General features: G+C 50.8%; 1 protein-coding gene across 6 annotated transcripts; it reads left to right on the top strand.

The window, feature by feature from the left end:
- Positions 1 to 1,175: 1,175 nt before the first annotated feature.
- Positions 1,176 to 24,069, top strand: LOC100605652 (granulocyte-macrophage colony-stimulating factor receptor subunit alpha). Of its 6 annotated transcripts, XM_030808966.1 has the most exons (12): positions 1,176 to 1,300; positions 4,145 to 4,287; positions 6,300 to 6,427; positions 6,546 to 6,671; positions 7,441 to 7,613; positions 11,165 to 11,298; positions 12,175 to 12,204; positions 14,669 to 14,821; positions 17,066 to 17,165; positions 17,894 to 17,990; positions 19,095 to 19,176; positions 23,879 to 23,956. In XM_030808966.1, exons 1-12 carry the CDS (start codon positions 1,225 to 1,227, stop codon positions 23,954 to 23,956), a joined length of 1,320 nt encoding a protein of 439 aa, XP_030664826.1. In that variant the 5' UTR covers positions 1,176 to 1,224. The 6 variants fall into 6 exon arrangements, with proteins under 6 accessions (XP_030664826.1, XP_030664828.1, XP_030664827.1 ...); XM_030808968.1 differs by lacking the exon at positions 17,066 to 17,165 and having other exon boundaries at positions 14,669 to 14,804; XM_030808967.1 differs by lacking the exons at positions 17,066 to 17,165; positions 23,879 to 23,956 and adding an exon at positions 19,277 to 19,386 and having other exon boundaries at positions 14,669 to 14,804.

Here is a 24,069-nt window from a genome sequence, read left to right as displayed (position 1 = left end):
TCTTCTCCTTCTTCCTTTTTTGCATAAAGAAGTATCAAGTAAGAGTAGTTTCACTGCCCTAAAAATCCTCTGAGGTCCATGTATTCATCCCTCCCTCTGCCCAACGCCTACCAGCTCCGGATCTTTTTACTATTTCCATGATTTTGTCTTCCACAGTTCCCAAGTGTTAGAATGACTCAGTCTGCAGTCATCTCAAAGTGGCTTCTTTCCCTTAGTCATAAGTATTTAAAATTCATTCATGTCGTTTTGTGTACTCACCCTTTTTTTCTTCCTCTTTTTTTTTTCACTTGCCTTTTATAGCTGTTGCAAAAGTCAAGATTTCAAAAAAAGTATAAAAGAGCAGGGCCGGGCGCAGTGGCTCACGCGTGTAATCCCAGCACTTTGGGAGGCTGAGGCAGGTGGATCACGAGGTCAGGAGATCGAGACCATCCTGGCTAACACGGTGAAACCTAGTCTCTACTAAAAATACAGAAAAAAAATTAGCTGGGTGTGGTGGCAGGTGCCTGTAAACCCAACTACTTGGGAAGCTGAGTCACAAGAATGGTGTGAACCTGGGAGGTGGAGGTTGCAGTGAGCCGAGATCGTGGCACTGCACTCCGGCCTGGGCGACAGAGTGTGACTCTGTCTCAAAAAAAAAAAAAAAGTACAAAACAGCAAAACAAAAAAACCAGTTACGAAAATGAAAACCTGAGCCATCCTTTCTTATTTTATTTCCCCAAATCCACTAATTATTAACAGAAAGTAAAAGCTATCAGAAATGAATAAAAGTGACTGCAATTTCCTTGAAATGTGTTAGAACCTGCCTTTAGTGTCAGCTATGGGTTCCCTCGTGAAGGTCAGCTGACCCATTACCCATGAATCATGGAAGCTTGACTCTAGATTGACAATCTTGAGATGCCAAAGATGTCCACATCCTAATCCCATGTGGGAGACAGAATAATGGCCCCAAAGATGTCCACGTCCGAATCCCATGTGGGAGACAGAATAATGGCCCCAGAGATGTCCATATCGTAATTATCATGTGGTAGAATAATGGCCCTGCAGACCTTCCCCAGCCGGCCATGACCCCTCATTTGACCAGGTCAGCAGCTGACCACCATCCTGGGTTTGTTTCCCCAAATCACCTCCCTGGGGTCCCCTGCCAGGAATGTCCTGGGAGAGCCGCCCTTCTCACTGTGTGACATTTTCTCTCCTGCAGCTCTTCCCTTCCCTCTGACCAGCACGATGCTTCTCCTGGTGACAAGCCTTCTGCTCTGTGAGTTGCCACACCCAGCATTCCTCCTGATCCCAGAGAAATTGGGTAAGTATGGAAACCTGGCTGAACCTTCCCTGCGGCCCCTGTTTAGATGTCCTGCATCTGGGGACCTATCTGGATCCCTGGGTCCATCTGCATTTCATCTCTAATGTTTATGAGGGACCCAGTAAGCACTGGCCAACCCACCAGAAGCTCAGAGCTCCTCTTGTCCTCGCCTCCTTTTCTGCTGTTAATTCCCATCCACCCATTCTACGATGAGAAAATGGAGGCTCAGAGACCTCCATAGTTTAACCCAACCACCATCCTGGCCCAGTCATGGGGCCAGGATGAGGACCCAGGTCTGCATGGGGCCAAAGTGTTTCTTCCTGCCTGCCTGCCTGCCTTCCTGCCTTTTTCCACCCTCCCTTGGTTCCTTCTCTTCCTCCTGCCCTCCCTCCTTCCATCCTTCCTTCTCTCCTTCCTTGCATCCTTCTCTCCCTCCTGATTCATTTTTCTTCCTTTCTTTCTTTCTTTCTTTCTTTCTTTCTTTCTTTTCTTTCCTTCCTTGTTTTTCTTTCTTCCTTCCTCCCCTCCTTCCCTCTTTCTTCCTTCCATTGTTTCTTTCTTTCCTTTCTTCTTTCCTTCCTTCTTTCTCTTCCTTTCTTTCTTTCCTTCCTTCTTTCCTTCCTTCCCTCCTTCCCTCTCTGTTTCTTCCTTCCATTGTTTCTTTCTTTCCTTCCTTCCCTCCCTTCCTTCCTTCCTTCCTTCCTTCCTTCCTTCCTTTCTTTCTTTCTTTCTCTTTCTTTCTCCTTCTTTGTTTCTTCTCCTTGTTTGTTTCTCTTTCTTTCTTTCCCTCCTTCTTTCTTTTTCTCTTTCTTTTTCTTTCTTTTTAGAGTCTCCCTCTTTTTGCCCAGGCTGGAGTGCAATGGCTTAATCTCAGCTCACTGGAAACTCAGCCTCCCTAGCAGCTGGGATTACAGGTGCCTGCCACCAGTCCCAGCTAATTTTTTGTATTTTTAGTAGAGATGGGGTTTTGTCATGTTGTCCAGGCTGGTCTCAAACTCCTGGCCTCAGGTGATCCACCTGCCTCAGCCTCCCAAAGTCCTGGGATTACAGGCGCCCGCCACCATGCCCAGCTAATTTTTGTATTTTTAATAGAGGCGGGGTTTTGTCATGTTGGCCAGGCTGGTCTCAAACTCCTGGCCTCAGGTGATCCCTCACCTCGGCCTCCCACAGTGCTGGGATTACAGCTGTGAGCCACTACACCCAGCCTCTTGTTTTTTGACTTCTTAATAACAGCCATTGTGACTGGTGTGGAATGACAGCTCATTGTGGTTTAGATTTGCATTTCCGAGAGGGACCCTCTTGACTGAGGGTGTGAGGGTCTGCTTCAGGAAAATATTTCCAGGTTTTTGTGACTTGGTTCAGGGAAGACAGGCAAAGACAGCTTTCTGTTTCTGCAGTTTTCTCAAATTCCTTCAGCTTTATTTTAAACTGCCAAAGTTCCATAATTTGGGAAGCGTGTTCAGAGCCACATCACTCTGGATAAAGAGCCTTTGCCTGTTCTCATTCAAGCGGTTTTCTCTCTCTCTCTTTTTTTTTTTTTTTTTAAAGACAGGATCTTACTCTGTCACCCAGGCTGGAATGCAGTGGCATGATCTCGGCTCACCGCAGCCTCAACTTTCTGGGATCAAGTAGCCTCCCACTTCGGCCTCACAAGTAGCTGGGACTACAAAAATACACCACCACACCAAGCTAATTTAAATTTTTTTTTACTTTTATAGAGATGGGATCTTGCTATGTTGCCAAGACTGGTTTTTGATTTTTTTTTTTTTTTTTTTTTGAGATGGAGTTTTGCTCTGTCTCCCAGCCTGGAGTGCAGTGGTGCAATCTCGGCTCACTGCAGCCTCCACCTCCCAGGTTCAACCAATTCTCCTGCCTCAGCCTCCTGAGTAGCTGAGATTACAAGCACCCGCCACCATGTCCACCTAATTTGTTTGTATCTTTAGTAGAGACAGGGGTTTCACCATGTTGGCCAGGCTGGTCTCGAACTCCTGACCTCAGGTTATCTGTCCACCTCAGCCTCCCAAAGTGCTAGGATTCAGGTGTGAGCCACCGCACCCAGCCAGTTTTTGATGATTTCTGCAGTAAACATCTCCATGTGGAGAAGGAGCAAGCTGGGACTACAGACGTGCACCACCACGCCTGCCTCATTTAAATTTTTTTTAATTGTTTTTTTTAAGAGATGCGATCTTGCTATGTTGCCCAGACGGATCTCAACCTGCTGGGCTCAGGTCAGTTTTTTGCCTCAGCCTCCAAAGGTGCTGGGATTAGAGGCGTGAGCCACCACCCCCAGTGTTCAGGTGATGTTTGAGTATTTCTGCAGTGGAAATCTCCTTTTTCAGAAACGGCAAGGGGGCTGAGAAAAGGAGGGAAGACGGACAAGGGAGGAACAGATGCCTGAGGATGTGGGACGTCCTGGGGCCACGTGGGTGACAGAGGAAAGTCAGCCCTGAGCTTCACCTCCCAGAGCTGAGTGGGAGGAGAGAAAACAGGGCCGGCCGGGCGTGGTGGCTCACGCCTGTAATCCCAGCACTTTGGGAGGCCGAGGTGGGTGGAACACCTGAGGTCGGGAGTTCAAGACCAGCCTGACCAACATGGTGAAACCCTGTCTCTACTAAAAATACAAAAATTAGCTGGACATGGTGGTCAGCGCCTGTAATCCCAGCTACTCGGGAGGCTGAGGCAGGAGAATCACTTGAACCTGGGTGGCGGAGCTTGCAGTGAGCCAAGATCGCGCTATTGCACTCCAGCCTGGGTGACAGAGCCAGACTCCGTCTCAAAAAAAAAAAAAAACGAAAAGAAAACAGGAAAAGAGGAAATTCTGAATCCAGTGCCCGTTCCTTGCAGATCCGCGAACAGTGGTACCAGCTTCTAGTCTCAATGTGAGGTTTGACTCCAGGACGATGAATTTAAGTTGGGACTGCCAAGAAAACACAACCTTCAGCAGGTGTTTCTTAATTGACAAGAAGAACAGAGTCGTGGAACCCAGGGTGAGACGAATTTCCCATGGTCAACCCCTGTCCTTTACACAGCCCTTTCTGAGTTAAAAGCAACAGGGCCAGCAGGTTGCAGTGGCTCACGCCTGTAATCCCAGCACTTTGGGAGACCGAGGCGGGTGGATCCCCCGAGGTCAGGAGTTCGAGACCAGCCTGACCAACATGGTGAAACCCCGTCTCTACTACAAATGCAAAATTAGCCGGGCGTGCTGGTGCATGCCTGTAATCCCAGCTACTCGGGAGGCTGAGGCAGGAGAATTACTCGAACTTGGGAGGCGGAGGTTGCGGTGAGCCAAGATGATGCCATTGCACTCCAGCCTGGGCAACAAGAGCAAAACTCTGTCTCAAAAAATAATAATAATAAATCAAATTAAGTAAAAGCAAGAGGGCCATGGACACAACACAAGTGTGGTATTTGGAGAGATGTCAGAGCCACAATCTCAGGGGGACTGGGAAAGTGCTGTTGGCTCATGTCCGCAATGTGTACCGGCACCTGATTCCCTGAGGCAGAGTATATTTTACTGTATTTTAGCCCAAGAGCGTATTTTGCCCTAAGATAACAGAAATCCTGGCAAATGCAGTTGGATGTGCACCTGGGTCTGTGGTGGAAGAAGGGTGGAGAAAACTAAAGTGTCAGTGACTTTGTCACTATGTCACTGTCCTGGTCCCCCAAGGGATTAAGGTCAGGGTTTTTGGAACACAGGAGACAGAGACAGAAGAGCGGGGAGAGGGGAGGGAAGGAGGGAGAAACAGAGAAAGAGAGAACAGAAGAGGAGGCAGAGGAAGAGAGAAATACAGATGATCGATGATAGATAGGTGATGGTTTATTGATTGATAGGTGATAATAGATTGAGAGATTGATAATCAGTTCTACAGATAGATGTTACATGGATGGATGGGTGGTCTTGCTATGTTACCCCAGATGACATACTTTTTTTTTTTTTTGAGATGGAGTTTTGCTCTTGTTCCCCAGGCTGGAATGCACTGGTGTGATCTCGGCTCACTACAACCTCCACCTCCCAGGTTCAAGCGAGTCTCCTGCCTCAGCCTCCCGAGTAACTGGGATTACAGGCGCCTGCCACCATGCACGGCTACTTTTTGTATTTTTAGTAGAGACGGGGTTTCACCATGTTGGTCAGGCTGGTCTTGAACTCCTGACCTCGTGATCTGGCCCCCCCACCCCCATTGGCCTCCCAAAGTGCTGGTATTACAGGTGTGAGCCACCGTGTCTGACCTTTATTTTTTGGAATGGAATCTTGTCTGTTGCCCAGGCTGGAGTGCAGTGGCGTGATCTCAGCTCACTGCAACCTGTGCCTCCGGGTTCAAGAGATTCTCCTGCCTCAGCCTCCCGAGTAGCTGGGATTACAGGTGCCTGCCACCACACCTGGCTAATTTTTGTATTTTTAGTAGAGACAGGGTTTCACCATGTTGGCCGGGCTGGTCTCGAACTCCAGACCTTGGGTGATCCACCAGCCTTGGCCTCCCAAAGTGCTGAGATTACAGGTGTGAGCCACTGCACCTGGCCTGTAGTCTGATACTTTCAGCACTGCTAGAGTATCAGATTGAGTTTTCACCTGCAAGCTGGTATTCGGCATATCCACTCAGAGTCTTCGGAGGAAGCATAGGGAGACGATTTCACAAAGGGAGGCAGCCGTGTTTCGCCAAATCCAGGTAAAAACCAATACCATGGCCGGGCGTGGTGGCTCATGCCTGTAATCCCAGCACTTTGGGAGGGCGAGGCGGGTGGCTCACCTGAGGTCAGGAGTTTGAGACCAGCCTGGCCAACATGGTGAAACCCTGTCTCTACTACAAATACACAAATTAGCTGGGTGTGGTGGCAGGTGTCTGTAATCCGAGCTACTCGGGAGGCTGAGGCAGGAGAATCACTTGAACCTGGGAGGCAGAGGTTGCAGTGAGCCGAGATCACGCTACTGCATTGCAGCCTGAAGAGTGTAGGAGACAGAAGGTTGTTTCCTAATCGGCTCTGTCTGGTTGCAACTCCTCAGCTCAGTAACAACGAATGTTCATGCTCATTTCGTGAAATTTGTCCACATGAAGGAGTCACATTTGAGGTTCACGTGAATACCAGTCAAAGAGAATTTCAGCAAAAACTGCTTTATCCAAACTCAGGTAGGCAAGACAGCTCAGTGATCTGTTTACAGCACTACCCCCCACCATCCCACCAGCATCAAAGTACACCTCGTTGAACTTCGGAGTGAAAATTTATTTTGTTTCTGCCTCTTCCCAGAAAGGGAGGGTACCGCTGCTCACAATTTCTCCTGTTTCATCTACAATGTGGATTTCATGAACTGTACCTGGGCGAGGGGTTCGACGGCCCTCCATGACGTCCAGTATTTTTTGTACATACAAAACTCAAAGTAAGTGTTCACCTCATGTGAAGAATTATGAGGAATGCAGGGATGCGGGAAAAACCATGCTGGTTTTATTTGATTTGATTCGATTTTCCAAGGCATGTTCTTGCTCTGTTGCCCGGGCTGGAGTGCAATGGCACCATCTCGGCTCACTGCAATCTCGACCTCCTGGGTTCAAGCAATTTTCCTGCCTCAGCTTCCCAGGTAGCTGGGATTACAGGTGCCCGCCACCACATCCAGCTAAATTTTGTATTTTTAGTAGAGATGGGGTTTTGTCATGTTGCCCAGGTTGGTCTCGAACTCCTGACCTGAAGTGATCTGCCTGCCTTGGCCTCCCAAAGTGCTGGAATTACAGGCATGAGCCACCACACCAGGCTCCATATATGTATTTAGAGACAGAGTCTTGCTCTGTCACCCAGGCTGGAGTGTAGTGATGTGATCTCAGCTCCCTGCAACCTGTGCCTCCCTCCCGGGTTCAAGCGATTCTCCTGCCTCAGCCTCCCGAGTACCTGGGACTACAGGTGCACTCCATCACACTCATCTAATTTTTGTATTTTTAGTAGAGATGGGGTTTCACCATGCTGGCCAGGCTGGTCTCGAACGCCTGACCTCAAGTGATCCTCCCGCCTTGGCCTCCCAAAGTGCTGGGATTACAGGCGTGAGCCACCGCACTGGGCCTGTTGTTTTTTTGTTTTCTTTTGTGTTGTTTTGTATTGTGTTTTTCTGTTTTGTTTTGTTTTCCTGATTGCTCTCTGAACACTTTCTAATCTTCCAGTAGAAAAAGGGAGATCCAGTGTCCTTATTACATACAAGATTCGGGAACCCATGTGGGATGTCACCTGGATAACCTGTCAGGATTAACGTCTCGCAATTACTTCCTGGTTAATGGAACCAGCCGAGAAATTGGCATCCAATTCTTCGATTCACTTTTGGACACAAAGAAAATAGGTGAGAATAACACATGATTTTCCTATTGTTTATAGGTGAAATGAAATTTGCCTTAAAATCTGTGTAACTGAGGCCAGGTGTGGTGGCTCACACCTGTAATCCCAGCACTTTGGGAGGCCAAGGCAGGCCAATCACCTGAGACTGGGTGTTGGAGACCATCCTGACCAACATGGGGAAATCTCATCTCTGCTAAAAATACAAAAATTAGCCCGGCATGGTGGCAGGTGCCTGTAATCCCAGCTACTCGGGAGGTTGAGGAGAATCACTTGAACCTAGGAGGTGGACGTTGCAATGAGGTGAGATTGTGCTACTGCACTCCAGCTTGAGCAACAGAGCAAGACTCTGTCTCAAAAACAAACAAAAATTTGTGTAATTTTGGTGCTGTAACAAATTAGAACTGAGCTGATTTAACTTTCCTTTTTTTGAGATACAGTCTCACTCTGTTGCCCAGGCTGGAGTGCAGTGGTGCAATCTCAGCTCATTGCAACCTCTGCCTCCCAGGTTCAAGCGATTCTCCTGTCTCAGCCTCCTTAGTAGCTTGGATTACAGGTGCCCGCCACCATGCCCAGCTAATTTTTGTATTTTTAGCAGAGACGGGGTTTCACCATCTTGGCCGGGCTGGCCTCAGTCTCCCAAAGTGCTGGGATTACAGGTGTCAGCCAACACACCTGACCTCCCTCTTTCTCTCCTTCCTTTTTTCCTTCCTTCCTGCCTTTCTTCTTTCTTCCCTTTATTTCCTTCCTTCCTCCCTCCCTCCCTTCCTTCCTTCCTTCCCTCCCTTCCTTCCCTCCCTCCCTCCCTTCCTTCCCTCCCTCCCTTCCTCCCTCCCTCCCTCCCTCCCTTCCCTCCCTCCCTCCCTCCCTTTGTTCCCTCCCTCCCTTCCTTCCCTCCCTCCCTCTCTCCCTTCCTTCCCTCCCTCCCTCCTCTCTCCCTCCCTTCTTCCTTCCTTCCTTCTTCCTCTCCTTCCTTCACCTCCACTCCTTTCCTCCTTCCTTCCTCTTTTTGTTCATTTCTTCCTCATCAACATCTCTTCGTGTCCCAGTGCCCCACTCCTGGCTGGCCTCTTGGAGCCAGCCCCATATGCCCATACACTCTCCTCTTCCCAAGCCCACCGCATCCCACCCATGGACTCCTTCATCCCATTGGACATTCCCAGCCTCTTCAAGCTCAGGACTCCCACAGAAGTGTGACTCCTGCCTCCCGAGCCCATCCCCACCTCCCCCCCTGGACCCCCTGCCTCAGTGGGTATCTCTCCTTACATGGTAGCTCCCCCCCACCCCAGTGTAGCAGGAGACCTGCACCACCTCCACCTGGACCCAGTGTAGACAGAGGTTACCCACCCCTGACCAGGAGCGAGAACTGCACCACCTCCACCTGGACCCAGTGTAGACAAAGAGGTGTCCCTACTCCACATCCACCTGGACCCAGTGTAGACAGCAGGAGACACTGCCCCACCTCTACCTGGACCCAGTGTGAAGGGGGTCCAGCCCCTCCACACCTGTGAGTATTTCTCATCAGGCGGGACGAGAGACTCAAAAGAAATAAGACACAGAGACAAAGTATAGAGAAGCACAACGAGCCCAGGAAACCGGCGCTCAGCACACGGAGGACCGGCACCGGCACCAGTCTCTGAGTTCCCTCAGTATTTATTGATTACTATTTTCACTATCTCGGCAAGAGGAATGCGGCAGTAGGACAGGGTGATAATGGGGTCAGCAGGAAAACGTGAGCGAAGGAATCTGTGTCACAAATAAGTTCAAGGGAAGCTACTATGCCTGGATGCACACGCAGGCCAGGTTTGTGCTTCTCTCCACCCAAACATCTCAGTGTAGTAAAGAGTAACAGAGCAGTATTGCCGCCAGCATATCTGGCCTCCAGCCACAGGGCGGTTTTCTCCTGTCAGAATAGAACGAATGTACGATCGGGTTTTACACGAGACATTCCATTCCCAAGGGCAGGCAGGAGACAGAGGGCTTCCTCTTATCTCAACCGCGAGAGGCCTTCCTCTTTTACTAATCCACCTCAGCACAGAACCTTTATGGGTGTCGGGCTGGGGGACGGTCAGGTCTTTCCCTTCCCACGAGGCCATATCTCAGGCTGTCTCAGTGAGGGAAACCTTGGACAATATCCAGGCTTTCTTGGGCAGAGGTCCCTGCGGCTTTCAGCATTGTGCATTGTGTCCCTGGTTAATGGAGAATGGTGATGACTTTTACCAAGCATACTGTCTGCAAACATATTGTTAACAAGGCACATCCTGCACAGCCCTAAATCCCTTAAACCTTGATTCCATACATGTTTCTGTGAGCACAGGGTTGGGGCTAAAGTTACAGATTAACAGCATCTCAAGGCAAAACAATGGTTCAAAATACAGATCAAAATGGAGTTTCTTACCTTCCTTTTCTACAAAGACACAGTAACAGTCTGATCTCTCTTTCTCTTTTTGTTTGTTTGTTTGTTTGTTTGTTTTTCTGAGACAGAGTCTCACTCTGTCGCTCACCCAGGCTGGAGTGCAGTGGCACGATCTCTGCTCACTGCAAGCTCCGCCTCCCGGGTTCACGCCATTCTCCTCCCTCAGCCTCCTGAGTAGCTGGGACTACAGGCACCTGCCACCACGCCCGGCTAATTTTTGTGGATTTTTAGTAGAGACGGGGTATCACCGTGTTATCCAGGATGGTCTCAATCGCCTGACCTCGTGATCCGCCCACCTCGGCCTCCCAAAGTGCTGGGATTACAGGTGGGCACCACCACGCCCAGCCCCCTGATCTCTCTTTCTTTTCCTTACACAAAGTAGACAAAGAGGTGTCCCTACTCCACGTTTACCTGGACCCAGTGTAGACAGGAGGAGACCCTGCCCCACCTCCACCTGGACCCAGTGTAGGCAAAGAGGTGTCTCTACTCCATATCCACCTAGACCCCGTGTAGATGAGAGGAGACCCTGCCCCATCTCCACCTGGACCCAGTGTAGACAAAGAGGTGTCCTACTCCACGTCCACCTGGACCCAGTCCACATCCACCTGGACCCAGTGTAGACAGGAGGAGACCCTGCCCCACCTCCACCTGGACCCAGTGTAGGCAAAGAGGTGTCTCTACTCCATATCCACCTGGACCCCGTGTAGACGAGAGGAGACCCTGCTCCATCTCCACCTGGACCCAGTGTAGACAAAGAGGTGTTCCTACTCCACATCCACCTGGACCCAGTGTAGACAAAGAGGTGTTCCTACTCCACATCCACCTGGACCCAGTGTAGACAAAGGGTGTCCCTAGTCCACATCCACCTGGACCCAGTGTAGACAGGAGGAGACCCTGCCCCATCTCCACCTGGACGCAGTGTAGTCAAAGAGGTGTCCCTACTCCACCTCCACCTGGACCCAGTGTAGACAGGAGGAGACCCTGCCCCACCTCCACCTGGACCCAGTGTAGACAGGAGGAGACCCTGCCCCACCTCCACCTGGACCCAGTGTAGACAGGAGGAGACCCTGCCCACCTCCACCTGGACCCAGTGTAGACAGGATCTCTCAGGTTCAGGGGTGTGTCCTGCGCCCTCATTACAGAACGATTCAACCCTCCCGGCAATGTCACTGTACGTTGCAACACGACGCACTGCCTTGTACGGTGGAAACAGCCCAGGACCTATCAGAAGCTGTCGTACCTGGACTTTCAGTACCAGCTGGATGTCCACAGAAAGGTCGGTGAGAGCTCCCCAGGGCTGGGCACCAGGAGGGAGGCGTATGCGACACGGCCACAGAGGAGCCTGGGAATCCCGGGGAAGTGGCCTGGGGGAAGGATGGGTGGGTGGTGAGCGGTGACTCTGGGGTGACTCTGGCACTTCGGGTAGCAGAGGAAGAGGTGAAGGGTCTGTGGCCTGTGAAGCCACCTTGAAGGAGGTTGCAGGGAGGATGGACAAGGATGATCCTGCAACCATGGAACCAGGAAGTCAACCGGGAGGTGTGGGGGACGATGCCACAAGCAAGGGAGAGCCTCTGCTCCACCTCCAGCTGGACGCGGTGTAGACAGAAGGAGACCCTGCCCCATGTCTACCTGGGCCCAGTGTAGATAGGAGGAGACCCAACCCCACCTACACCTACACCCAGTGTAGATAGGAGGAGACCCTGCCCCACCTCCACAGAGACCCAGTGTAGACAGGAGGAGCTCTTGTCCCACAACCGCCTGGACCCAGTGTAGACAGGAAGAGACCCTGCCCCACGTCCACCTCGATCCAGCGTAGACAAGAGTAGATCTTGTCCCACAACCACCTGGACCCAATGTAGACAAGGAGACCCTGCCCCATGTCTACGTGGACGACAGGAGAATACCCTGTCCCAAGGCCAGTGGGACCTTTCTAGATGGGTAACAGGAAGATATCTGGCCAGGAAGAATTCTGTGTTGGCAGCTCCTCATCCTACCCGTCTTGTAGATTCAGGGCAGGAGGGAGACCTGCCTGCCACTCCTCGGGGACTCTTTCCCATTCGGTGCCCACACCAGGGGAGACACTGTGTGAACCATCTGAAGTGTTTTAGAAATGGAAACAGTGACCTTGTATTGTGTTTTGTTTTGTTTCTAGAATACACAGCCTGGCACTGAAAACCTACTGGTAAGTGAAACCACAGACCCTACGGACGACCCTCAGTGTAACCCAACAGTCCCCTATTCACCAGACCTAGTGTGACCCTACAGTCCCCTACTCACAACGCCTATTGTAACCCTACAGTCCCCTACCCATGACCTCTGGCAGAACCCTACAGTCCCTTACTCATGACCCCTACAGTCTCCTACTCATGACCCCTGGGGTAACCCTACAGTCCCCTATTCACAAGCCCTAGCATGACCCTGCAGTCCCCTACTCACAACCCCTAGTGTAACCATGCAGTCTCCTACCCATGACCTCTGGCAGAACCCTACAGTCCCCTACTCATGACCCCTACAATCTCCTAACCATGACCCCTGGCAGAACCCTACAATTCCCTCTTCACAACCACTGGCGGAACCCTACAGTCCCCTACCCATGACCCGTAGTGTAACTGTACAGTTCCCTACCCATGACCCCTGGTGGAACCTTACAGTCCCCTACTCATGACCCGTAGTGTAACTGTACAGTCCCGTACCCATGACCCCTGTTGGAACCTTACAGTCCCCTACTCATGACCCCTAGTGTAACTGTACAGTCCCGTACCCATAACCCCTATTGGAACCCTACAGTCCCCTACTCACGACCCCTAGCGTAACCCCACATGACTCCTGGTGTAACCCTACAGTCCCCTACCCACGACCGATGTCTGCCTGGACCCAGTGTAGACAGGAGGAGACCCTGCCCCACCTCCACCTAGACACAGTGTAGACAAGGAGGAGAGCCTGCCCCACGTCTACCTGGATCCAGTGTAGACAGGAGAATACTCTGACCCACATACAGTTTAACCACTCACAACCCTAGCATCACCCTACAGCCGCCACGAACCCAGCGTAACCCTGCAGTCTTGGTTTACGGGACTCTTAGTGCCACTGTGGCCCAGGGGTGGACACAGTGGGTCGTGACCCTGAACCGGAGGATGCAGATCTCACATGGGTGAGGGCCCCCTCATAGTTCTCACTGGGCAGGGTCTGCTTTTGGCCTCAACCTTCATGTCCCAATGGTTGGAATATTTACGCTCAGCCTGTTCTACTGATTTTCCCATTTTACTCCTCTTTCCTCTGAGTGGGTTAAAAATATATTCCAGTGACTGTCTAAGGAAATTATATCTCCCTCTAAAATGCTTTTAGAGTGAGTACTGTTTGCCAGATATTTGCCAAGTCTTGCAGCCACTCTGACCCTCAGTATCCTCCTCTGTCCAATGCGTATGCTAGACTTGGGGATCTTAATATCCCTTGCTAAACTATCCATCTGAAGCTCTGTTAATATCAGTTGTTGCTCCTGAATCATTTATTTATGTATGTATTTATTTCTGAGACGGAGTCTCGCTCTGTCCCCCAGGCTGGAGTGCAGTGGTGTGATCTTCGCTCACTGCGACCCCCACCTCCCAGGTTCAAGTGATTCTCCTGCCTCAGCCTCCCTGGTAGCTGGGACTACAGGAGCCCACCCCTACACCTGGCTAAAAATTTCTGTTTCAAAAAATAAAATTTTAGGAAGGCACGGTGCTCAAGCCTGTCATCCCAGCACCATGGGAGGCTGAGGCGGGCAAATCACTTGAAGTCAGGAGTTCAAGACCAGCCTGGCCAACACAGAGAAACCCTGTCTCTACTAAAAATACAAAAATTACCCATGCCTGATGGCGGGTGCCTGTAATCCCAGCTACGCAGGAGGCTGAGGCAGGAGAATCGCTTGAACCCAGGAGGCGGAGGTTGCGGTGAGCCCAGATCATGCCATTGTACTCCAGCCTGGGCAACAGAGCAAGAGTCTGTCTCAAATAAAATAAAATAGGCTGGGTGCGGTGGCTCACGCCTGTAATCCCAGCACTTTGGGAGGCCGAGGCGGGTGGATCACGAGGTCAGGAGTTTGAGACCATCCTGGCTAACATGGTGAAACCCCGTCTCTACTAAAAATACAAAAATTAGCCGGGGATGGTGCTGGGCACCTGTAGTCCCAGCTACTGGGGAGGCTGAGGCAGGAGAATGGCGTGAACCCGGGAGGCGGAGCTTGCAGTGAGCCGAGATTGTGCCACTCCACTCCAGCCTGGGTGACAGAGCGAGACTCCGTCTCAAAAAAATAGATAGATAGATAGATAGATAGATAGATAGATAGATAGATAGATGATAGATAGAGCGAGACTCCGTCTCAAAAAAATAAGTAGATAGATAGATAGATAGATAGATAAAATAAAATAAAATAAAATAATTTAAAGCCTACATCACCCAAATTTTCCCAACTTGTCTCCCATCCAAATACTAATGAGGCTTGACTCTGCTTAGCTTCCAAGACCCGATCAGACCAAGTGTATTCACAGTGGTAGAAAAAAAAGAAAAAAAAAAAGGAGAAAAAAATTTAAAAGACAAAAGAATGAAAAAGACAACCTTTTCCTCCATGCAGAAGACGCCTATCTCTAACTTTCTTTTTTCCTCCAAAGATTAATGTTTCTGGTGATTTGGAAAATAGATACAACTTTCCAAGCTCTGAGCCCAGAGCGAAACATAGTGTGAAGATCAGAGCTGCAGACGTCCGCATCCTGAATTGGAGTTCCTGGAGTGAAGCCACTGAATTTGGTAAGCGTTGGGCGGAGGTAAGGGATGTTTGTGCCGTCTGCCACCACCTTGGAGCAGGCACAGAGGTCAGGTGCTCTGTCCTGGGCGCTGATACTGAGGTGAGAACGTTGCTGGGAGTTGTGTCAGGCTCTGAGTTTATCGCTGAGGCTCAAAAGAAGGAGGTGGTCTCATACTCGGTCAAGCAACATTGCTTTGCTGATGCTTTATCAGGACGGATGAGCTAGGCTCCCTTAATAACCAGAGAAGGGCCGGGCACAGCAGTTCACGCCTGTAATCTCAGCACTTTGGGAGGCCGAGGCGGGCGGATCATGAGGTCAGGAGTTTGAGACCAGCCTGGCCAACATGATGAATGAAACCCCATCTCTACTAAAAATACAAAAACTCGGCTGGGTGCGGTGGCTCACGCCTGTAATCCCAGCACTTTGGGAGGCCGAGGAAGGTGGATCACAAGGTCAGGAGTTTGAGGCCAGCCTGGTCAACATGGTGAAACTTCATCTCTACTAAAAATACAAAATTAGCCCGGCGTGGTGGCAGGTGCCTGTAATCCCAGCTACTCGGGAGGCTGAGGCAGGAGAATCACTTGAACCCCGGAGGTGGAGGTTGTAGTGAGCTGGGATCACGCCACTGCAGTCTAGCCTGGGTGACAGAGCAAGACTCCATCTCAAAAACAACAACAACAACAACAAAAAAAAAAACTAGCCAGGTGTGGTGGCACATGCCTGTAATCCCAGCTACTCGGGAGGCTGAGGGCAGAAGAATGACTTGAACCTGGGAGGTGGAGGTTGCAGTGAGCTGGTATCACACCACTGCACTCCAGCCTGGGGTGACAGAGCAAGACTCCATCTCAAAAAATAAATAAATAAATAAAAGCAAAAGCAAAAACTAGCCAGGCGTGGTGGCACATGCCTGTAATCCCAGCTACTCAGGAGGCTGAGGGCAGGAGAATCATTTGAACCCAGGACGCGGAGGTTGCAATGAGCTGGGATCACACCACTGCACTCCAGCCCGGGCGACAGAGCGAGACTCTGTCTCAAAAAAAAAAAAAAAAAAAAAAAAAAAAAAGTAGGAGGTGGTCTCATACTCATACGGGGTCATGCAACATTGCTTTGCTGGTGTTTTTTTCAGGATGGATGAGCTAGAATTCCTTAATAGCCTGAGAAGGACTCCACTGATAGCCCTCCTAAAGCCCCACCTCCCTCTACCCCACTGGGAAATAATCAGTCAGTCTTTGTCCAGTCAAACCATCACCATTCTGGCTCCCTGGCCAAGGGGACGCTCTCTCCCTCTTTTTTTTTTTTGAGACGGCATTTCGCTCTTGTTGCCCAGGCTGGAGTGCAATGACACCATCTCAGCTCACCGCAATCTCCGCCTCCCAGGTTCAAGTGATTCTCCAGCCTCAGTCTCCCGAGTAGCTGGGATTGCAGGCACCTGCCACCACACCCGGCTAATTTTGTATTTTTAGTAGAGACAGGGTTTCTCTATGTTGTCAGGCTGGTCTCGAACTCCTGGCCTCAGGTGATCCGCCCGCCTCGCCTTCCCAAGGTGCTGGGATGACAGGCATGAGCCGCTGTGCCCAGCCGAGGAAGCTCTCTTCAAAGCCAGGTCTCGGCCGCCCAGGAGACAGGTCCATGCTTTTCTCTGAAGATGATTTTGAGGGCTCCAAATTGAAAAGGGGAAGGGGCAGGATATTGAGAAGTATGCAGCTTTCACCTAAACAAAGGGGACGGAGGGAAAAATGGGGGCTGGAGTACAGTAGTGCACCTCCACCTCCCAGATCACACAGACAAAATGGGATACAGAGATGATAGAGGTGCATTCGTGTCTGGTGGGCCGGGGTGACTGCACCTGTAAGAAATGTTTTTTGTTTGTTTATTTTTTGTTTTTTTTTGAGACGGAGTCTCGCTCTGTCACCCAGGCTGGAGTGCAATGGCAGGATCTCGGCTCACTGCAACCTCCGCCTCCTGGGTTCAAGCGATTCTCTGCCTCAGCCTCCTGAGTAGCTGGGATTACAGGCATGCATCATGTTTGGCCATTTATATATATATATATATGTTTATTTATTTATTTATTTTGAGACAGTTTCTCTCTGTTGCCCAGGCTGGAGTGAAATGGCACGATCTCGGCTCACTGCAACCTCCGCCTCCCGGGTTCAAGCGATTCTCCTGTCTGAGCCTCCGGAGTAGCTGGGATTACAGACATGCGTCACACGTGGCCAGTTTTTGTATGTATGTATTTATTTATTTATTTATTTTGAGATGGAGTTTCACTCTGTCACCCAGGCTGGAGTGCAGCAGCACGATCTCGGCTCACTGCAACCTCCGCCTCCCGGGTTCAAGCGATTCTCTTGCCTCAGCCTCCTGAGTAGCTGGGATTACAGGCATGCATCACACTTGGCTATTTATTTATTTATTTGTTTATTTATTTATTTGACAGTTTCTGTCTGTTGCCCAGGCTGGAGTGCAATGGCACGATCTCGGCTCATCGCAACCTCTGCCTCCCGGGTTCAAACGATTCTCCTGCCTTAGACTCCCAAGTAGATAGGATTACAGGCGCACGCCACTATGCCTGGCTAATTTTGTATTTTTTTTTAGTAGAGATGGGGTTTCACCATGTTAGTGAGGCTTGTCTCGAACTCCTGACCTCAGATGATGCACCTGCCTCGGCCTCCCAAAGTGCTGGGGTGACAGGTGTGAGCCACCGTGCCTGGCCCAATTTTTGTGTTTTTAGTAGAAACGGAGTTTCACCATGTTGCCCGGGCTGGTCTCGAACTCCTGACCTCAAGTGATCTGTCTTCCTCAGCCTCCCAAAGTGCTGGGATTATAGGCCTGAGCCACCGCGCCCAGCCCATGGTGGCGAAGTTTTAACAGCTCACCACAAATTTCCTTGTGGGCAAAACATGGGGCAGGCGGGTCTCCTTTCATCTCAGAGCCATCTTAGGAACCAAAAAGAGGGAGGCAGGTTTGCTGGTCCCCGTTCCCAGCTTGACTGTTCCCTTTGGCTAAATGCGTTTGGACACCCAAAGAGGTTTAATTTCCTTTCGCACGTCCATCAGCGATTCACCGCAGACGCAAACCTGTATGTCTCTCTAGGCTCTGACGGCAGAAACCTCAGCTCTGTGTACATTTACATGCTCCTGATCATGGGAACCCTTGTCTGTGGCCTCATCCTTGGCTTCCTCTTTAAAAGGTAATCTGTGAAACACCTGGGCCTCCCCCAGGCAAACAGGCCAGGCCAGGCCAGGAAAAAAGCGCTTTCTCCAAAGTCTCTGTCTCTGTCTCTGAGAAAGAGAAATAGCCTTGGCCGGCCGCAGCGGCTCACTCCTGTCATCCCAGCACTTTGGGAGGCCGAGGCGGGCGGATCTCCTGAGGTTTGGAGTTCGAGACCAGCCTGACCAACATGGAAAAGACCCTGTCTCTATTAAAAATACAAAATTAGCCGTTCATGGTGGCGGGTGCCTGTCATCCCAGCTACTCGGGAGGCTGAGGCAAGAGAATTGCTTGAACCCAGGAGGCGGAGCTTGCAGTGAGCTAAGATTGCACCACTGCACTCCAGCCTGGGTGACAGAGCAAGACTCCGTCTCAAAACAAACAAACAAAACCACCTCCAACCCAGAAACCACAGTCTTCAAGGCTGGTGGGATCAAAGCAGGCGTTTCCGCTCTGGAGCTCAGCCCTTCAACACCAGTGACCTCAGACTCCCTGAAGCTGCCCAGAGCTGACTGCCTGTTCCATTCCCATCCCTGTGCCTGAGGGGCTGAGGGAAGATTCTAGAAAGATTCCCTGTGAACATCACTGTGTATTCCTGTAGGATCTCCTGTTTTCCCAGTTTTTTTTTTTTTTTTTTTTTTGAGAGGGAGTCTCACTCTGTCACCCAGGCTGGAATGCAGTGGTGCAATCTCGGCTCACTGCAACCTCCGCCTCCCGGGTTCAAGCAATTCTCCTGCCTCAGCCTCCCCAGTAGCTGGGATTACAGGCATGCACCATGATGCTTAGCTAATTTTGTACTTTCAGTAGAGATGGGATTTCACCATGTTGGCCAGGCTGGTCTCGAACTCCAGACATCAAGTGATCCACCCGCCTCAGCCTCCCAAAGTGCTGGGATTACAGGCGTGAGCCACCGCGCCCGGCCTAGTTCCTTAAGATTTTCATCACTTGGTGATTCTTAGTGAAGTTGTTTTGCGTAGTTGAGGGCAGACACCCTGCACACAGCATCCCTTGGCACAGGACGCTGATGGAAGGAACTCTGGTGACCTGGGGTTCGTTCTCTTCACACTTTTTCCCTGTGTCTCAGGTTCCTTAGGATACAGCAACTGTTCCCACCAGTTCCACAGATCAAAGACAAACTGAATGATAACCATGAGGTGGAAGATGAGGTAGGTAGGGGTGGGCGGAGCGGTGACCTGGGATGGAAAGCGGGTAGTGGGGAGCGTGGGACACGGCCTCTGAGTGTCGACTGTCTTGCTTCTCCACCAGCTGCGACTGCAGCGTTGCCACGGGTGTGGCTGGAATCTGTATCCCGCTCCTGGGCCTTCTCCCGGATTGGGGTTAGGGTCGTATCTGTGAGGTCCATCAAGAGAAACTGAGGCAGGGTAGTGGTCAAAAAAAGGAGAAGATGGTAGAGAGGGCCGGGCACGGTGGCTCACGCCTGTCATCCCAGCACTTTGGGAGGTTGAGGCAGGCGGATCACCTGAGGTCAGAGGTTCGAGACCAGCCTGGCCAACATGGTGAAACCCCATCTCTGCTAAAAATACAAAAAATTAGCGGGGCATGGTGGTGCACGCCGTAATCCCAGTTACTCGGGAGGCTGGGGCCGGAGAATGGCTTGAACCCAGGGGGGGAGGTTGCAGTGAGCCAAGATTGCACCACCGCACTCCAGCCTGGGTGACAGAGTGAGACTCCATCTCAAAAGAAAAAAGAAGGTAAAAGAGAGGCAGAAATAAAGAGACAAGACACAGAGGCGGAGAAAGATGGAAGGAGAGAGATGGTGGAGAGAGCAAGGAACATAGAATGAGAAGGAGACACAAAAGAGAGGGAAACAGGCAGACAGACTGACAGAAACAAAGGCAGACACACCGAGAAACAGAGAGGGAGGGAGAAAAGGGAGAGGGAAAGAGAGACACAGAGAGGAAGACAGAGACATATGAAGATAAAAAGACAACAAGAGAGATAGAGATGGAGAAACAGAGACAGACAGATGGAGAAACAGACAAACAACAAACGTAAAGACCCAGGCGGAGGCTGAGCGCAGTGGCTCACACCTGTCATCCCAGCACTTTGGGAGACCGAGGCGGGTGGATCACTTGAGGTTGGGAGTTCGAGACCAGCCTGACCAACCTGAAGAAACCTTGTCTCTACTAAAATTACAAAAATTAGCCAGGTGTGGTGGTGCACACCTGTGTAATCCCACCTACTCTGGAGGCTGAGGCAGGAGAATCACTTGAACCCAGGAGGCGGAGGTTGTAGTGAGCCGAGATTGCGCCATTGAACTCTAACCTGGGCAACGGGCAAAACTCTATATCAAAAACAAAAGAAAACAAAACAAAAAAACAACCGCAGCAGGGAGAGGAGAGAGAGAAGAACAGAGGCACAGAGAGGGGAGACAGACAAAGACAGAGAGACACAGAGACAGAAAAAGAGAGAGAGATGGAGGAGAGATAGAGACAAGGACAAAGAAAAAGACAGAGAGACAGAGGGAGAAACAGAGAGACATAGGTGGACACGGAGAGGGGAGACAGAGACAGAAAGAGAGACCAAGGGATGGGAGTGGAAGAGAGACACAGAGGGAGGAAAGAGAGAGGGAGGCAGAGAAAAGAGACACAGAAACACTGAGAGAGACAGGGAAGACAGAGGAGTGGGACTTGGACTCAGCGAGAGCCCAGAGAGGGTGAACAAGGACGAGGAACCATGTGACCTGCACCCCAAGACCCCACTGGCGCTCCTCTCCCACCCACCTCTCTCCGGCTCAGGGACTGCGTCTTATGTTGCAGTAGGCTGGCAGGCTGGGAAGTCAGGTCAGGGCTGATGCTGCATCCCAGAGGCAGAACCGTCCTGCATTCTCAGAGTAGGAGATGAAATTTTTAAAAAGGAAATAAAACTCTTGTCCAGGGAACCTCAGCTTTTATCCTTTAGACCTTCGACTGATTAGATGAGGCCCACCCTTCTCCTTTAGACCTTCAACCGATTAGATGAAGCCCACCCTTCCCACTTTAGACCTTTGACTGATTAGATGAGGCCCACCCTCCCCTTTATACCTTTGACTGATTGTATGAGGCCCACCCTTCCCCCTTTATACTTTCGACTGATTAGTTGAGGCCCACCTTTCCCCTTTAGAGTTTTTTTTTTGAGATGGAGTTTCGCTCTTGTTGCCCAGGCTGGAGTACAGTGGTACAATTTCGGCTCACTGCAACCTCCACCTCCCAGGTTCAAGCGATTCTCCTGTCTCAGCCTCCCGAGTAGCTAGGATTACAGGCTCACGCCACCACGCCCAGCTAATTTTTTGTATTTTTAGTAGAGATGGGGTTTCACCATGGCCAGGTTGGTCTTGAACTTCTGACCTCAGGTGCTCCACCCACCTTGGCCTCCCAGAGTGCTGGGATTACAGGCGTGAGCCACTGCACCCAGCCACTTTTAGGCTTTTGACTGATTTGATGAGGCCCACCCTCCCCCTTTAGACCTTCAACTGATTAGATGAGACCCAGCCTTCCCCTTTAGACCTTCAACTGATTAGATGAAGCCCAGCCTTCCCCTTTATAGCTTCAACTTATTAGATAAGGCCCACCCTACTCTTTAGACTTTCAACTGATTAGATGAGGCCCACTCTCCCCATTTAGACCTTTGACTGATTAGATAAAGCCCACCATTACTCTTCATACCTTCGACTGATTAGATGAGGCCCACCCTCCCCTTTAGACCTTCAACTGCTTAGATGAAGCCCAGCCTTCCCCTTTAGACCTTCAACTTATTAATTAGATGAGGTCCACCCTTCCCCCTTTAGACTTTTGACTGATTAGATGAGGCCCACTCTCCCCATTTATACCTTCGACTGATTAGATGAAGCCCACCATTCCCCTTTATACCTTCGATTGATTAGATGAAGCCCACCCTTCCCTTTTAGACCTTCCCTTCCCCTTTAGACCTTTAACTGATTAGATGAAGCCCACCCTTCCTCTTTAGACCTTCCCTTCCCCTTTAGACCTTCAGCTTATTAATTAGATAAGGGCCGCCCTTACCCTTTAGACTTTCAACTGATTAGATGAGCCCACCCTCTCCCTTTAGACCTTCAACTGATTAGATGAGGCCCACCCCCTTTAGACCTTTGACTGATTAGATAAAGCCCACCCACATTGACCAGTCCAATCTCTTTTCCTAGAAATCAATTGATTGTGAACTTGACATCTACAAAGCACCTTCGTAGCAGCCCCTGAGTCAGGGTTTGATGCAATAATTGGGGACTGTAGCCCAGTCATGGGGACACATCATTGGTGCCGGATATCTGAGACAGAGAGCAAGAGATGAAAGGGAAACAGAAGACCGAACCCAAAAGAGGTAGACACACAGGAAGATGGAGATAGAAACCCAAAGATGGGGGTGGCAGACGGTGAGAGGGGAGGGAAGAGAGACAGACCGAGAGAGAGGCTCAACAGCAAGACTCCAGAGAGGGTGACTAAGGGTGAGGGAACTGCGTGACCCGCATCCCAAAACCCCGTGGGTGCCCCTCTCCCACCCACCTCTCTCCAGCTCAGGGGCTGTGTCTTTCTCCCATGGGGAACTCCAGTTCCAGTCCAGGGCTGCCCCCAGCGTCCTCTTCCCTGCCACATAGTTAACATCCCCCCAGTTGCCACTGGCACACCCCCATCCTAGACCCAGCCATCTGTCATTCCCTTACCTTCCACCCCTATGCCAGCCTCCTCCCTGGCCCCCACTTTCCAGTGAGCCCCAGGGGTCCCCCACATCGAGGTGCCAGGATGACAGCTTCAGGCTTCACCCTTCCCTTCTCTGAGCTCCATCAGCCCCAGGGGCTTAGCACCTGCTGTACCCTGCCCAGGTTTCACGCTCACAAGTTCTTCCAAAGGCCACCTTGTTCATCATCAACTATGAGGCCGCATAGGTGGATCTGTCTCAGATCTTTACCCCAGGAAAAGCCCCGGGCCAGGCGCAGTGGCTCATGCCTGTCATCCCAGCACTTTGGGAGGCCGAGGCAAGTGGATCACCTTGAGGTCAGGAGTTCGAGACCAGCCTGGCCAACATGGTGAAACCCCATCTCTACTGAAAATACAAAATTTAGCCAGTGGCGGCTAAAGGGGGAAGGATGGGCCTCATCTAATCAGTCGAAGGTATATAGGGGGAAGAGTGGGCCTCATCTAATCAGTCAAAGGTCTAAAGGGGGAAGGGTGGGCCTCATCTACTCATTTGAAGGTATATAGGGAAGAGTGGGCCTCATCTAATCAGTCGAAAGGGGGGAAGGGTGGGCCTCATCTAATCAGTCAAACGTCTAAAGGCAGAAGGGTGGGCCTCATCTAATCAGTGGAAGCTATATAGGGGAAGGGTGGGCCTCATCTAACCAGTCAAAAGTCTAAAGGGGGAAGGGTGGAACTCATGTAATCAGTCGAAGGTATATAGGGGAAGGGTGGGCCTCATCTAATCAGTCGAAGGTCTAAAGGAAGGGTGGGCCTCATCTAATCAGTTGAAGGTATATAGAGAAGAATGGGCCTCATCTAATCAGTCAAAAGTCTAAAGGGGGAAGGGTGGGCCTCATCTAATCAGTCGAAGGTATAGAGGGGGAAGGGTGGGCCTCATCTAACCAGTCAAAAGTCTAAAGGGGGAAGGGTGGGCCTCATCTAATCAGTCAAATTTGTGGTGGTGGGCACCTGTAATCCCAGCTACTCGGGAGGCTGAGGCAGGAGAATCCTTCAACCCGGGAGGCCAGATTGCAGTGAGCTGAGATCACACCACTGCACTCCAGCCTGGGCAACAGGGTGAGACTGTCTTGAGGGACGAAAAGAAAAGAAACACAGCCCGCTGAGTCCCAGGCTGAGCTCGTGAAGATCTGGCAGCCTGAATCCTCCTTTTTCTCAGATCACCTGGGAGGAATTCACCCCAGAGGAAGGGAAAGACTACCGCAAAGAGGTCTTGACGGTGAAGGAAATTACCTGAGACCCAGAGGGTGTAGGAATGGCATGGACATCTTCGCCTCCGCGACACTGGGGAATTGTTTTCTTGTTGATGATGCCGTGAGCTTTTATATCATTTTCTATGTTTTTATTTAA

Source organism: Nomascus leucogenys, unplaced genomic scaffold (genome assembly GCF_006542625.1).
Source record: "Nomascus leucogenys isolate Asia unplaced genomic scaffold, Asia_NLE_v1 000656F_137354_qpd_obj, whole genome shotgun sequence".
NCBI classification, from domain to species: Eukaryota; Metazoa; Chordata; class Mammalia; order Primates; family Hylobatidae; genus Nomascus; species Nomascus leucogenys.
The sequence above is the reverse complement of the archived record's forward strand: the minus strand, read 5'-3'. Positions and strand labels throughout refer to the sequence as shown.

Excerpts from the sequence above, each read along its gene's own strand:
- LOC100605652 (XM_030808966.1), top strand. The coding sequence starts at position 1,225 with ATGCTTCTCCTGGTGACAAGCCTTCTGCTCTGTGAGTTGCCACACCCA. Across the intron at positions 12,205-14,668 it reads CTGGCACTGAAAACCTACTG|ATTAATGTTTCTGGTGATTT; the intron begins GTAAGTGAAACC and ends TTTCCTCCAAAG. Across the intron at positions 14,822-17,065 it reads TTGGTAAGCGTTGGGCGGAG|TTTCACTCTGTCACCCAGGC; the intron begins GTAAGGGATGTT and ends TTTGAGATGGAG.